This window comes from Benincasa hispida, chromosome 11 (genome assembly GCF_027475165.1).
Source record: "Benincasa hispida cultivar pf3 chromosome 11, pf3_genome.v1.1, whole genome shotgun sequence".
NCBI lineage: Eukaryota > Viridiplantae > Streptophyta > Magnoliopsida > Cucurbitales > Cucurbitaceae > Benincasa > Benincasa hispida.
In genome coordinates, this window is record NC_143488.1 from 35,091,746 (window position 1) to 35,108,367 (window position 16,622).

At 35.9% G+C, this 16,622-nt stretch overlaps 1 protein-coding gene across 1 annotated transcript; it reads right to left on the minus strand.

The window, feature by feature from the left end:
* Window positions 1-881: 881 nt before the first annotated feature.
* LOC120090652 (uncharacterized) lies at window positions 882-1,813 on the minus strand. The gene is made up of 2 exons (XM_039048369.1): window positions 1,715-1,813; window positions 882-1,628 (listed from the first exon to the last, which is right to left on the minus strand). Exons 1-2 carry the CDS (start codon window positions 1,811-1,813, stop codon window positions 882-884), a joined length of 846 nt encoding a protein of 281 aa, XP_038904297.1.
* Window positions 1,814-16,622: the final 14,809 nt, after the last annotated feature.

Consider the following 16,622-nt stretch of genomic DNA (forward strand, 5'->3'; position numbering starts at 1 on the left):
CTATGCTAATCACCATCTTCTCTGTGTGAGGTTGATAGATCTTATAGGCTTTGGACACCATGCTATAGCCTACAAAGATTCATGGTTCGGCCTTCTCACTCAACTTATCTCTCTTCACCTATGGAACATAAAAAAAACACACAAGTAGCCAAACACCTTCAAATTTGTCAGTTTTGGGTTAGTATCAAACTAAGCTTCATAAGGTGTCTTCTTCTCCAATACCCTCGTAGGTAATCTATTCAATAGAAAGACCTATTGTGTTTGCTGCTTCATCCCCAAAATTCCTTTGGCAAGTTTTTCTCATGCAATAAGCATCTTGTCATTTCCATAATACTCTTATTCTTCCTCTCACTGACTCCATTTTGCTATGGAGAATATGGAGCAGTGAGCGGATGCTCTATCCCAGCTTCTTCACAGAAGGAAATGAACCTTTGCGATGTATATTCAGTCCCATTATCAGTTCTCACCACCTAAATCTTACAGTTACTTTGATTCTCAAACCATTTTTTAAACATCAGAAACACTTCAGCTACTTCAGACTTATGCTTCATGAAATATATCCAACAAATTCTGGTATGATCATCAATAAAAATAATGAAATACCTGCTATCATTTAGTGAGAGAGTTGGTTGAGGTCCACACAAGTCAGTGTGGATGAGTTACAACTTCTTAGTTACTTTCCATTGTGACTTCTTGAAAGGCAACCTTGTTTGTTTCCCTGTTAAACAAGCTCTATAGTTTGTTTTCAGCTCCTCCAAAACTGGTACTCCTACTGTCATCTCATTCTTCTGCAGATACTGCAACCCTTTCTGATGAAAATGTCCCAACCTCTTGTGCCATAACTCAGTGTCATTCACTTGACACTTGAAAGCTATCTGCTCCTATTCGAGTGGATCCAACAAGAAACTCTTGTGCTGTATCTTTATTTTGAACAACTTATTCCCATTGGAATCAGAAATGAGGCACTTTCTTTCTTCAAACAACACTTTGAATCCTTTCTCTACTAATTGACCAATGCTTAACAAGTTTTGATAAATTTCAGGGACAAATAACACTTCACTAATCAACTTGGTTCGAGCATAGCTCTCTATTGACACTATGCCCTTCCCCTTTACTTCAAAATACTCATCGTTTTCTATCTTCACCCTTGACTTAAATGACTTGTCAAGGTCCTTGAACAACTCTTTGTCACTTGTCATGTGATTGGTACACCCACTATCAACCAACCAACCATCACATTGAGTGACTAATGAGAAACAAGTAGCCACAAAGAGTTGATCTTCTTCTTGATGTACTCCAACATGTGCTCCTCCTTGCTGTTGAGTTTTTGCTTCCTTACAGAATCGTTCAATGTGCCCCAATAAATGACTTCTACAATTCACATCTGGCCTTCTCCAGCATCTAAAATGTGGATGATTCTGCTGCCCATAGTGCTTGCATGTACTACCAGCATCCTTTGCAGCAGATTCTAAGCTACTACTACCACTTCCCTTCTTCCCTTTCTTCTTCTTCTCTCTTCCACCTTCTCTCTGCTGCACTCTAGTTTTCAATGACCCTTCAATGCTTCCTTTTTGTCTCATCAACCTCTTCTGCCCTTGTGCTTGCAAAGCACTAACCACTTCTATCACCTTGAGTTTTGAGAGGTTTTTAGTATTTTCTAGGAAGTAATGGTTGCTTCATATCTCTCAGGTATTGAAACTAGAATCTTCTGAACCAATCTATTGTCAGATAAATTGGTTCCTAATGCTCTTGCCTTGTTAGCAATCCCAATCAACTTATTTGAGTACTCTTTAATGGACTCAAAATCCTTCATTTGTATTCTCTTGAATTCTTACATCAAGTTCAACACTTTCATGCTTTTAATCCTCTCATCACCTTCATACTCACTTTTAAGGAACTCCCAAATCTCCTTTGCCGACTTCAAGGCCATAATTCTGTTGAATATGGCGGGAGACACAGCTACATATAGGCAAGCTCGAGCTTTTGCCTTCCTGGTGACCCTCTCCTTGTGAGTATTGATTTGATGTATTGTTGGGTTATCAGAAAGTGGAGCAATCCATAGTCTTGCTCAATCGCTTCCCAATAATCACAACCCTCCATGTAGGCTTGCATTCTGATAACCCATGCCTGGTAGTTTTCACCATCAAACACAAGTAGAGCCAATGATGAAAGACTGTTTGATCCTAATTCCATCTCTAACAATTCTTACAGGTATATCACTCAGTTTCTCTCAGAGATATTTCATTGATTCTCACCCACAGATCCCTTAAGAATTGAGGGTTCTGATACCACTGTTGTTCTAAGTAATGAGAGGGAAATGAGAAAAAAGGGAAGTGTGTGAATTCATTCTAGAAAACTCCATATAGATACATATCTTAAGTCTAAAAATAGATTCCACAATGTTAGAAACTAATCCCATTAACTCCACAAGAGGAACTTAGACTTGACTACAACTAAAAATAACTTCAACTATTTCCTAGAAACTAGGAATTGACTAGATAAACTCAAAAACTAATTTGCAGTTTTGAGTTACTAACAATGTTCATAACCTCAAACATACCCCACCTCTCTATGAGTTAGCCACATATATCATATTTTTATAATACATGCTTTGGATTATTTGAACGTAAAATTGTATTTATCTCTAAATATATGTCTTAAATTGTATTTATCTTTAAATACATGTCTTACTTGGCTTAATGAGATCCACAGTTACTTGCTCTCTAGAGTAGTTGACTGTTACCATTTCATTCCATTAGCCAGATGAAACCAAAAGACTGAATTCAACATGCATTAAGCCAAATGAACTTATTCTTTCTAATATGCACACCAGAATGATGCTAAACTCAATCCAACCTTCTAAAGATTCAGCTACTCATGGATGAGGGAAAAGTAAAAGTGAAATTGAGGATAAAAATGAAAGTCATGATGTATTAATGTAGAAAATAGTTTAGTACAATATATATCAAAAATACAAAAATATAAAACCAAAGAATATAGGAAGAATGATGAATGGAATGAAAAGCAATTGTCGGTAGCAATCTCTTGCCCCCATTGAGTTGAAGAGATGGTCTTGCTTGCATGTTCTTGTGGATGCGGCGGAAGGTTGGGATGAAGGCTCTCTCAAATTATTCTTTTCGGTGGCGATGGCGATAGAGGTGGTTCACGAGAAGGATTCTCTCGAAAAATTTGAATGTTCTTCATCGATCATATTTCTCTGTGTGTCTCGATATTTATATCAATATATGTTTTTCCTTTTTTGCAAAGGCACTTTATATAAGACTATACGTGAGACCATTCTGCCACTCAGAAATATGGCAGACGCACCAAACAGCTTTTTCACGTTGATTGTTGCAATTGTCAGTGGTCCGCTCATATGCATTTGATACTTTTTTGTCACAATCACTTCTTCTACTATATATTGTCTTCAACACATGGATCATTCTTCTTTGAATTCACCTATTTTCTTGCTCATTCACCGAATGAGCATAAGCCTTGGATTTGAATTCAATAAACACATGAAAGGAAATTTCACCCTATTTTTCTTTTGATCATAATGGTTTTCTCATCAATAACCTCTAAATATTCTAATTTGAAGAAACAATAACTTGTATAAATACAAGTTACCAAAGATACTGCCATGACCGCATGAATGTCTTTCACATGTTAATGAATTCTGCTTTCCACGCATGCACCAAATACTTTGAAATAGACTACCACTCTTTGTGCGAAAAAGTGGCTCTTTGCAAGCCCTCGATTTATTTTCCCTCCACATAAGTTTACAGAACACTAAACAACCAAGTGAGTTAGGAATAGGATGGAATGCAAGGTTGGGACGCATAGTATATTGGGGTTGAAATTTAGCTAAGTATTCAACTATCCATTGAATTTAGGAACGTTGGGACTAGGAGGTGAAAAGAAGGAGGAGTAAAATTAGTTGTGTTGGAAATAAGGGTTGGACATATTTTGTAGTAGAAAATTAGGATTTTGACTAAGTATTAGTAGGAGAAGAGTAAGACTTAATCTTTGTTGGAAGCATGGACAAGTTCACTCATCATCCCTAGGGTTGGATGCATGGTTGAGGAGTTTTGGACTCAAACCTTGTAGACAAGGGAAATGCTCACCTAGGGAGCTATACTAGAATGCATACCTCAAGGGAGGTGAAGGCTTAACCAAAAATAGATAGTTTGGACGCTTAAAGGAGGAAAATATAAGGAGACCAACTTATCCCTCTTTGGGTGCATAGTCATAAGGTGATAGTCTTGGTTTGGTAGTATACTTTAGATGCATGGGATGCATAACCTAAAAAGGATCTATTGGACACATAGCCTAGGAAGTTAGCCTAGAGTGTCTACCTTAAGGGTGTACCAAGTGGAAGAGTTAGTAAAAGGGTGTGAGTGGTCTTTGGCGCATGGAGGAAGAGCATGCGTTGAACTTGAAGGACATATATGTCCAAGTAAGGTTGCTTGGGGATAAAGGCCAAGTTGATAGCAAGTGAGGGTGAGGTAGTTGCATTTAAAGAAAAGAAGACCATGCAAAAATCTGATGAAGACACCTCAAATAAGTGTTGTGTGTTGAAGTAAGCATGTTGAGGACACATAGGCATGCATGCAAGGAAGAACTGGCGCCTAGTGGTGAACCTTGCGTAACTATGAATACGAGAAAATGGAAGCCTACTTCCACTTTACTCGAGAAAATCAAGAAATTCTTAAGTCATTTTAAAGAGTATTGAATGGAATAAGTCCCTGGGCAATAATTAAAGGTTAGAAAGCTTGGAAAAAATTGAAAGAAATTGTAGGAGGTCAGTCTGCCGCCCAGGCCAAGCACGCGCCTAGCTCTATCACTCCCATGTGTGTAGCACATGTTGTGGCCAACTGTCGCATCTCTTCGCTAATGTGTCACGCGCGTGCCCATCACAAACCCTGCACACTCCTCACATGCACAACCACTTGGCAAACCACACGCATACAATGCCTGCATTGTCCCTACCACGTGCCCAATGATAACAGCACCGACGCCCATCAGCCATCTCCTGCATGCTCAGCACTCTCCAACGTGCACCCACGGCCAATTTTCTATCTGTGAAGTGTCCAACGCCTAGCTTGGCATCCATTTGAGTTGGTGAGTGAAATTTAGGGCCAAGGAGGTATTTAAGGATATTTTAACCTTGTATGGAAGGAATTTTTGGATAAATTTAGGACAAGCGGATATTAGGGAAGACTGGGGATCCAAGAAGAGACGAGGAAGCTAGAAAGGTTTGGAGAAAGAGGAGCCTTACCAGTGAACTGTGAGTAGTTTTATTTTTAAGTATTTGATTCACAAGATATGTGCATACAATACTATAATGGGTATGATTTGAAAATGAAACTCAAGTCTAATATGTTTTATGTATATTTTATGCTATTGAATTGTGATTTCCATGGAATTAATCAGTTTTAATTGAAAATCACTGGATTTTAACTACTTTGTTGAAAATCATGTTTGTGTTGGATTTCCTAGGTCAATTAAATTATTTTTTATTTGAATATTATGGATTTGATAGAAATAGATTTCAAACTACTAGATTGTGTATCCGAATAATGTCATCGTGCCCCATGCACGTATGGCGAAAAATGTCTAATTGTGCACATAGGACCAGATATCTTAATGTTGAGTATCTCGGTACCAGTGGTGTAATGGGTATACAAGATTTGGTGTGGTTTCCTAGGTTTGGATGGAATTTATGTGGACATTATCTCTGATTTGTTTGAAGGGACATATAATCATGCTATTTCACTGACTTGCATATGTTTCCAAGGCTTCTTGATTATGATTTGGTTAATAATTTTTAAGGATAACTTGATTGTAAATATGCTTTGGAATCTATTAAATGTTAAAGATCTTTTTATTAAATATAAAGATCTTTTTATTAAATAGATCTTGCTTTATAAAGATTTTCCAAAAGTATTTATAAAGAAAAACTCTATGTTGATATTACAATGTCACTCACTGGGCTTCCCAGCTCATGTTTTCCAAATGTTTTGTCCCTCCTCCCCCAAGGTAGCAAAAGGAAAGAGTTCCAGGGTGCCACGTGATGTCAAGGTCTGCCACATCACAGAGTTGGTTATTTGTTTTGCTTTAGTACTTGAGACATTTGGGGCGTATATATTGGAGTTTAGAAGTTGACAAACATAAGTTGTATATACATTAGATTTGTTGTAATAAAATAAGTTATTTTTAAGTTACATTGTATACTGGGTTTTGTAAGTTGTAGGCAAAACAGGTCAAGGCGGACAGTAAGTATCACAAAATGGTGGTATTTGCTCTCTTCACGCCTCCTCTTAGGTGAAAAACGTAAATCTGAGAGAGGGCATTTTAAGTATGTTCAATCACATCAATAAGTGGTTGATATGCTAACTAAACCACTCGCGAAGTTTCAGTTTTGGGATCTGATAAATAAGTTTGGTGTTTGCTTACCCATTTCCTTCAAGAGAGAGGAAGGATATTAGGCAACACAGTATATCAGACACTGAAGGAAAATCACAACAAAACCAAACATTTATGGGAACAACACATTTTTAATGGTAAATCAAGACATTTCCCAAAACCAAGCTAAATCAACATGTTATCTTTAAGGCTTGGATAGCTGCACACATTCTCATTAAGAAAGTTTGCCCATTGACTTATAATATAGTCGTTAGCTTGGATCAATGTGTAGCCAAATCCTTGATTGCACCAATCACATTCTTTTAATATTCTTCTTGTTGATTTCTTTTCTTTCTGCCAGATTCTTCTGTATAAAAGAGAACAATGATACACAAGAAGGGTGGTTGATTTTTCATCCAAATTACAAATTGCTCTCCAGTTTTTCAAATACCACCATAGAAAAAGGAGTAATAAAGCAATATGTATGTCCAAATGAGTGCTTCCTTTTAATGGGAAAATTGGTTCTAAGATATATACTCAACAACATTTTCACCCATACTCATCTATACTATATTATTAAAGGTGCATAAGGAAGAATTTTTATCTTTCCATATTGCCCATCAATTTAAAAAATGTATACTATACCCTTATCTCTCTCACGGGTAGTTACCACTTATCTAATTCTATTTACTCCCATCATTTCATGTGATTGATAAGATTGTATTTTTATCAACACTTCCTCATCTTGCCATATCATCATATTATATGATTGATATCTACGACATGTAATTCCCAACTTTTCCTTGCATAAGAATGGTGAAGCATCAAATTTCTTAAAATGGACTTGTTTTTGTCTTCAGTAGTGATCAACGATTGTTGGGTGAAAATTTAACTTTCAAAACAAGAGGGAACCAACCTTTTTGGTTGGAGAATCCCACATTGGAAAATTTTGTGGTGGAAGTCTCCTTTATGTACCCAAATCTTGAGTTTTGGGTTTGGGCCACAAAGGGTACCCATGTTTTGGAGGGAGTGAGAAGATAGACCAATGTGGGTTCAATGGAAGTCCCACATGCGCGCTGCCGTTCGGTCGCGTGTGGCGCGTGTGTGTGTGATGACTAATTTAATAAAAATATTATTTTATTATTTTATTTTTTTTATTTTTTAATCGAAAAAGGAGGAAATGTTTCGTTCCGTTCCGTCCACGTTCGTCCGCCCATTCCGTTCTGTCTGCACATGTTCTGAGGTGGAGAGCCCTTTTCACTCCCTACAGTTCGACGCTGAATGCCTATAAAAGGCTTGGCCTTCAGCAGTACGAAGATGCACAATTGATTCTTCACTTATCACTTCATTTTTCCTCTCTCTCTCCTCCTCCATCTTAGCTTTCCGAGCAGTGAGTTTAGAAAGGGTGTGTGTTTCGATCGGTAACTATGCATTTTCGATCGGGTTCTTTTGGTTGTTTTATCCTGGGGATGACGTGGTAATTTTCAGACCTGTTTGAACACTTGGGCAGAGCCACACAACGTCTTAAAGAGAGCGAGCTCCATGACTTAGTCTATAACAAGTTTCTGTTTTGCAGGTTTTGTTCTTCTCTTGATCGTCGTGCCTTGACGGTTTATTGTTCGTCATTCTGAGGGTCCTACCGTTTCCAACAATTTTAAGACATTTACGCCACATCATCAATGGCCCTTAGTAGCAACAATGACGTTATGATATCTGACCTCAACCGTCCTTTCCAGTTTGAAGGAGCGAACTTCAAGCGGTGGAAGCAAAAGATGCTGTTTTTTCTCACCGTCAAGAAAGTTGCCAAAACTTGTACCAGAGTTAAGCTGATCGTCCCTTTAGAAAAACCAACTGAATAACAGATAAAAGAAGCTACTAACCAGGAGGAGAAAGACTTTCTTTATAAAAATTTCATTTAAAATGGTTTGACTTATAATATGTATGACTACTACAGTACAATGAAGACAGCGAAGGAGTCTGGAATGCCCTGCAAAAGAAGTATGACATCGAGAGGCCAGGTCGAAGAAATATGTTGTTAGCCGTTATCTCAAGTTTCAGATGACGGATGACAAATCCATGGAGGCCTAATCCCATGAACTCCAAAAGATAGCACAGGAGATAATCACTGAGGTTATGCCTCTAGACGAACAATTCCAAGTTGTTGTTATTATTGATAAACTGCATCCTTTGTGGAAGGACTTTAAGAACACTTTGAGGCATAAGACCAAGGAGTTCTCCTTGGAGAGTCTTATAACCTGGCTAAGGATCCAGGAGGAAGCTCAGAAGCAGGACCAGAGGAAGGAAGTGAATGCAGTACCTCGAAAACCTGCCTCTGCCATGGTAAAACCTGACAAAAAATCTAAGGGGACAAAGAGGAAAGGTCAGAACTGTGGCTCTAGCAACTAAAACCAACAGAAAAAACAGAAGCCCCCTTCAGGAGAAACAATACAGTTCCTCTGCTTTAATTGTAATAAACCTGGGCACATAGCTAGGAACTGTAAGAACAGGCGTCGTCTTGCTGATCAGGCGAACCTGACAGAAGAACCGTTAGTCGCCATGATCACAGAAGTAAATGTGATCGGTGGTTGTGAAGGGTGGTGGATAGACACTGGCGCTGCATGCCATGTCTGTCACGATCTTAGTCTATTTAAAACTTATACTGAAACTAAGGATAAGAATATTCTGTTGGGAGATCACCACTCCACGAAAGTTGCTAGAATCGGCAAGGTGAAACTGAAGTTTACCTCTGGGAAGACCCTTACGTTGAAAGACGTTCTACACACTCCAGAGATAAGAAAGAATTTAGTTTTGGGCTATCTCCTCAACAAAGCCGAGTTTACTCAAATTATAGGGTCAAACCTATATACTCTTACCAAAAATAATGTATTTGTAGGGAAAGGGTATGCAACTGAGGGAATGTTCAAATTAAATTTAGACCTTAATAAAATGAAATCTCCTGTGTATATGTTGTGTTCCATGAATATTTGGCATTCTAGATTCTGTCATGTGAATAAGAATTTAATTAGTAACATGATTATGCTGAAAATGATACCTAAGTTATCCACGAATGATTTTGATAAATGTGAGTATTGTAGTCAAGTTAAAATTACTAAAACTCCGCATAAATCTGTACTTAGGAATTCTGAGCCTCTAGATTTGATTCATTCTGATGTTTGTGAATTTGATGGCATCTTGACTAGGAATAGTAAAAGATATTTCATTACCTTTATTGACGACTGCTCTGATTTTACTTTTGTATACTTGCTGAAAAACAAAAGTGACGCTTTTGAAGCCTTCAAACTTTTTATTTCTGAAATAGAGAATTAGTTTAATAGAAAGGTTAAAAGACTTTGTAGTGATATGGGAACCGAGTATGACTCAGACAGTTTTAATGAGTTCTTTAACTCTCATGGAATAATACACGAAAAGATCGCACCTTATTCTCCTGAAATGAACGGAAAAGCCGAAAGGAAAAATAGAACTTTAGCTGAGCTAGTAGTTGCTATTTTCCTTAGTTCAGGAGCCGCGTCTTATTGGTGGGGTGAAATCATCCTTACCGTGTGTTATGTCCTAAATAGAATCCCGAAATCTAAAAACAAAACTTCGTCTTACGAAATTCTCAAGAATAAGAAACTAAACTTGTCCTACTTTAGAACTTGGTATTGTCTAGCCTTTGTAAGGATTCCATAACCAAAAAGGAGAAAGTTGGCTAGTAGAGCTTACGAATGTGTCTTTATAGGTTATTCCTTAAATAGTAAAGTCTATAGGTTCTATGATTTAGGGAACCAAGTGATCATTAAGTCAAATGATGTCGACTTCTTTGAACATAGATTTTCTTTTAAATCAAGGAATAGTGGGGGCTCTGGATCAAGTGGTATAACCCTAGTTAGAAATCCTAACCCTAGAGAGGAAACTGACCTAGAACCTAGAAGAAGTAAAAGAGCTAGAACCGCCAAAGATTTCGAAAATGACTTCCTGATCTACAATGTAGAAGAAGACCCTAAAGATCTGAGAGCTGCCTTGTCCTCAGTAGATGTCAACCTATGGCAAGAAGCCATAAATGATGAGATGGACTCACTTGAGTCAAATAGGACTTGACACTTAGTAGATCTACTCCCAGGATGTAAGAAAATATGGTGCAAATAGATCTTAAGGAGGAAACTTAAACCTGATGAGACTGTCGACAAATTTAAAACCATGGTAGTAGCGAAGGGCTTTAGACAGAGAGAAAACCTAGATTTCTTTGACACCTTCTCCCCTATGACTAGAATTACCTCTATCCGTGCCTTGTTCTCTCTCGCTGCCTTTTATAACCTCGTAGTACATCAGATGGATGTAAAAACTGCTTTTCTAAACGGTGAACTTGAAGAAGAGATTTACATGGAACAACTTGAGGTCTTTGTTGTCCATGGTCAAGAAAATAAGGTGTGTAAATTAGAAAAATCTCTCTATAGACTAAAACAAGCTCCTAAGCAATGGCATGAAAAGTTTGACAACCTTATCCTGTCTAAAGGTTTCAAGGTCAATGAAAGTGACAAATGCATCTACTATAAGTTTGATAATAACCTCTACGCTATCTTGTGTCTATATGTAGATGATTTATTGATCTTTGAGTTGAAATTGCACGTCATAAATGATATAAAATCAATATTGAGTGTGAACTTCAACATGAAAGACTTAAGAAAAGCTAGTGTAATCTTAGGCATAAAAGTAAATAGGTCTGAAAAGGAAATTTCTTTGGATCAATCTCACTATATAGAAAAGATTCTAAAGAAATATAATTACTTTGAGTGTAAACCAACCTATACTCCTTATGACCCTAGTGTCAAGTTGTTCAAGAACACTGGTGACAGTGTTAATCAATCTGAGTATGCGAGCATCATAGGCAGTCTTAGATATGCTGCCAACTGCATCAGGCCTGACATAGCTTATGCTGTAGGATTACTTTGCAAGTTTACAAGCAGACCTAGTAAAGAGCATCGAAATGCTATAGAAAGGGTCATGAGATACTTGAAGAAAACCCAAAACCTAGGATTACATTTTCAAAAGTTTCCCGCTGTCATGGAAGGGTTCAGCGATGCTGATTGGAGCTCTCTTGCAGATGATTCAAAGGCTACAAGTGGATATATCTTTAATATGGCTGGCGGAGCTGTCTCTTGGAAGTCCAAGAAATAGACTATTTTAGCCCAATCTACAATGGAGTTAGAAATGATAGCACTAGTGACAGCTAGTGAAGAAGCGGATTGGCTTAGAAGTCTGCTATCAGTGATTCCCTTATGGGAAAAGCCGATACCAGTCATATTGATCCATTACGATAGTACTGCAGCAATCGCAAAAGTTCAAAACCATTACTACAACGGAAAGAGACGTCAAATACGTCGTAAGCACAGTACCATTAGAAAGCTTCTCACTACTGGTGCAGTTAGAGTGGATCACATATGGACTGATGAAAATTTGACAGATCCTTTGACGAAAGGACAGGCCAGAGAAAAGGTTGTCAGAACCTCAGAAAGAATGAGACTCATGCCTATCGAAAGATGAATCACAGTGAGGAAAACCCAACCTGTAGACTGAAGATCCCAAGAAACAGGTTCAATGGGTAATAATTAGTCACGAGTGATATATAGTGAATCATGCTAAACCAAACACAGAGTTCCATTCCTATGACTTAAAGTCTGAGCATGATATCCTGAAGCATAAGAAAGGTTGAACTCAATTCTTAATGAGATCTATACTTCATGACAAGTGGGGTACCTAGCTACAGGAGTACTCTTGATAGACTCACCTATGTGAATGTGGAAGTGAGGGTCGCTTCCTATGAAGTTTTTAGGCAAACTCTCTAGAGCATTCACTAAATCGGGATTCACATGCTAGGCCTTAAAGCACGGGCTTTCGTACTACACCCTAATAACACTCTGTGTGAGATGCTGTTAGAGATAGAGTTCAAAACCAAGGATTACTCTAGTATATTCTGAATCATCTACACTATGTAAAGGTTCAAGTCGTAAGACACCTTTGCTTATGCACAGTGTTGTATAGACTGAAACTACTCGATGAAAATATTTTCTCTCTTTTTCTTTTTGTTTAAATTTCCAAGTAGGGGATTGTTGGATGAAAATTTAACTTTCAAAACAAGAGAGAACCAACCATTTTGGTTGGAGAATCCCACATTGAAAAATTTGGTGGTGGAAGTCTCCTTTATGTACTCTAATCTTGAGTTTTGGGTTTGGGCCCCAAGGGGTACCCATGTTTTCGAGGGAGTGAGAAGATAGACCAATGTGAGTTCGGTGGATGTCCCACACGTGCGCTGCCGCCTCCGGTCGGTTGGGTATGGCGCGTGTGTGATGATTAATTTTAATAAAAATATTATTTTATTATTTTTATTATTTTTTAACCAGAAAAAGGAGGAAACGATCTGTTCCATTTCGTCCGCGTTTGTCCGCCCGTTCCATTTCATCCGTCCATTCCATTTCATCCGTGCACGTTTTGAGGCAGAGAGCCCTTTTCGCTCCATACGGTTCGACGCTGAAGGCCTATAAAATGCCTGGCCTTCAACAATTCGAAGATGCATAATTGATTCTTCACTTATCACTTCATTTTTCCTCTCCCTCTCCTCCTCCATCTTAGCTTTCTGAGCTGTGAGTTTAGAAAGGGTGTGTGTTCCGATCGGTAACGGTGCATTTTCGATCGGGTTCTTTTGGTTGTTTTATCCTGGGGACGACGTGGCAGTTTTCAGACCTGCTTGCACACTTAGACAGAGCCGCGAAATGTTTTAAAGAGAGCGAGCTCCATGACTCAGCCTATAACGAGTTTCTGTCTTGCAAGTTTTGCTCTTCGCTTGACCGTCGTGCCTTGACAGTTTACTGTTCATCGTACTAAGGGTCCTGCCGTTTCCAACAACGATGTTATATTGTCTACACATTTGGATAATCTATGAAATTTCTAAATCAAGAACCAAGTTCAAATTCATTTTTTATGTTTTTGTTTTCTGTGTAAAGGCCAATTGAATAGTTTCTTTGTCTTGTTTTATCATCTTGCCACGTTGTCATATTGAATCAATCTGGTCCGTACACTTTCTTTTTAGAAGTTTGATAAATATTGGTAACCATCGATATCTACAACATGTAGTTCCCAACTCTTTTTTCAAATCTCTACAAAATAATCATAAAAATTGTGAAGCATAAAATCTGTAACATTGGCCTTGTTTTTTGTCTTCAACAATAATTAAAGATGTTGTATTGTCTACACTTATAGATACTTTGTCTTTTGTGATTTGAAATTGAATAGTTTGTGAAATCTCTAATCTAAGAATTAAATTCAAATTCAATTTTTATTTCTTTGTTTTTTATGTAGAGGCAAAATTTTCAAAGTTGTTTCTTTATTATATCGTACACATAGTTCTTTTTGTAAGCATCATACATAGATTCTTCTCTCACAGTTCACAATCGATAATTGTAGATTTTTTAGTTCAATGTACTATTGTAGATTTAGTCTATCATTTTTGCTGATTTTTTAAAATTGGTAAGTTCAAATTTTTAATTTATATTTGATTGCTTATAAACTTTATGTTTGATTTCGTTGCTCAAATTTTGGTGGTTTATTTTCATTAACATACATAAAATTATTTATTTTTCTACAAGAAATATTAAACTTATAAAATATTTTTGTATCTATATGTTAAAAACTCTCGAAATTTTATTTTTTAAGAACAAATAAATAAAAATATGAAGTGGTAGTTTTTTTTTCAAAAAAAAAAAAATCATTTTCATCTTATCATAGTTCTTGGTTTTGCTGGTTTAAGTTTTCTTTTTAAAGATTTGTATCTTGTGGCATACTAAAAAAAAAAAGTATCAAAATCATTGATCAACAAATTAAAAAATATATAATACCAATAGTAAATCCAAGTAACAGGAAACAAAATCTTAAAAACACTAATCTTGTTAGGAGAAGATTTAGGATCCATTTGGTAACCATTTTGTTTTTTGTTTTTGGTTTTGTTTTTGAAAAATAAGTCTATATATACTACTTCCACCTCCAAGTTTCTTCTTTTATTGTCTACTTTTCACCAATGGTTTAAAAATCAAGCCAAATTTTGAAAACTAAAATAAGTAGCTTTCAAAAAGTTATTTTTGTTTTTTGGAATTTGACTAAGAATTCAACCATTGAACTTAAAAAAAATGCAAATCATGATAAAAAATATGGATATGATATAAACTTGATTTTAAAAAATAAAAACAAAAAATTAAATGATTATCCAATGGAACCTTAGTTATTATATAATTTTATTTTAAAAACTAATTTGGGAGATTAGAACCTAATAATAAGAAAACAATATTCAATTTTACTTATCAAAATTTGAGAAAACAATTTACAAAATTTTCCCTATCTTCAATAAAGAGCATAACATGAATATATCCATAAATTTGTCTCCCACACATACTAGAAATGTTGATTACAATAGATTTTCCTTTATTCAATGTCCAATTTATTAAATATTTGTTTAATTTTAAAAATAAAATGAGGTATATAATTCTTTTGAAATACATCCTCTTTTCCTTCTAAAAATCAATCATCAACAAATTATTCCATAATTGAAATAATAATTCATGTTATTATGTCGCTTATTTTAATTTTATTCAACTGTCTATATTTATTTAATTGTAAATTAACTTGAAACAAGAAATTTATAGTTTTAAGCGCCATTTTTTCATTATTTAATTTATTTTAAATATTTATTAATTAAATTCAATGAATATTCAATCAAAATTTAAATTATATCTTAAAATTTTATGTCATAAAAAAATTTAGCCACATACATCTTACTAGTTAAGTGTAAAATAGCATATACAATAAACAATGGTCTATAAGAAGATTGTGGCTACTAGAAAAAAAGGCCAAAGATAAAATTGTCACAAAAATTTTAATATTGCAGATTTATTGGAGATGAGAGTTATTTTTTTCTTCTCGTTTATACTATTACTATGTATAGATATTTATAGTTAACATTAACCGCACATTGATGACAAAAAAAAACGCATACCATAATTTATGATTGAAATAAACCAACAATCCATCACATATACAACATGTATATAATATATATACAATAATATGAACATTGAAATTCGTGTATATTAAATATATATCATATTCCACAAACAGAAAACGTCTAAAAGAGTAGTTACAAAAAAAAAAAAAAAACAACTATATATATAGTCACGTAATCACTAACATATTCAAAGATATATATGTTAGAATGCCTTGAATCGAATAATTAAATTGTATTCGTATTTGTCATTTTTATGTTATTTACGGTTTTGGTCCTAGAGTTTAGAGAAGTGTACTATAAAACTCTCTAACCCTAGAAGTGTCTTTGATCTATAATCTGAATTAATCCTTCTAATAATAAATTGTTGTCATTCTACCTGTGGACTTAGCTAACACACTATTAGTGAACCATGTAAATCTTTATGTGAATTCATTATTGTTTAGACATTTATGTTTATCTTTATCTTTATTTATCGATTTCATAACAATATGCACATGATATCTACATTAGTTTATATATTGCTTTTGTATTACAAGAATATCTGGTACTTGTTCTTGGGTTCAAGGAATGTCACACCCTCTCCCAAATTTATCTCTTTCACTAGAGTTATAGGTTAAGGAAACTTGGGGATGTCTAAGCACGTTTCTAGAGGGCCTAGGGTTGAGTTGAGAAGTTATAATACATTGAGACTACATTAGGAAAGTCAGCATGTGGTTATTACATGGGTTAGGTAAAAGGATTTTATCACTGAGTGTGTCATTTAGCACTTGAATCATATGTCAAAGTGGTAGATCCAGCAAGCAACCTAAGACTGGAACTCACAATGCTACCAAAATACCTTGTAAGAAGGGTAGTGATGAATCAAGTCATCCTCAGGGTAGAAGAACAATTCAGGAGTTGTTCAAAGGTGTGAAACCAAAAAGGGTTAGGATTGAAGGACATGGAAACACTACCGACAGCTGGAAAATAGGGAGATTGGCTGTTGAAAATAAATAAGGTGTTCTGTGATCGAGGCATGTATGAGTAACATAACACCTTGGTGGGAGGCTAAAAGGAAGTTTAACGTAGAATAAGTTTGTTATACAGCACGGGAAGGCTAGATGATCCTCGAATCGCTTTTTGAGCCTATGACAAGGGAAAACCTAACTTCGAGGTTTGAACATGGCTT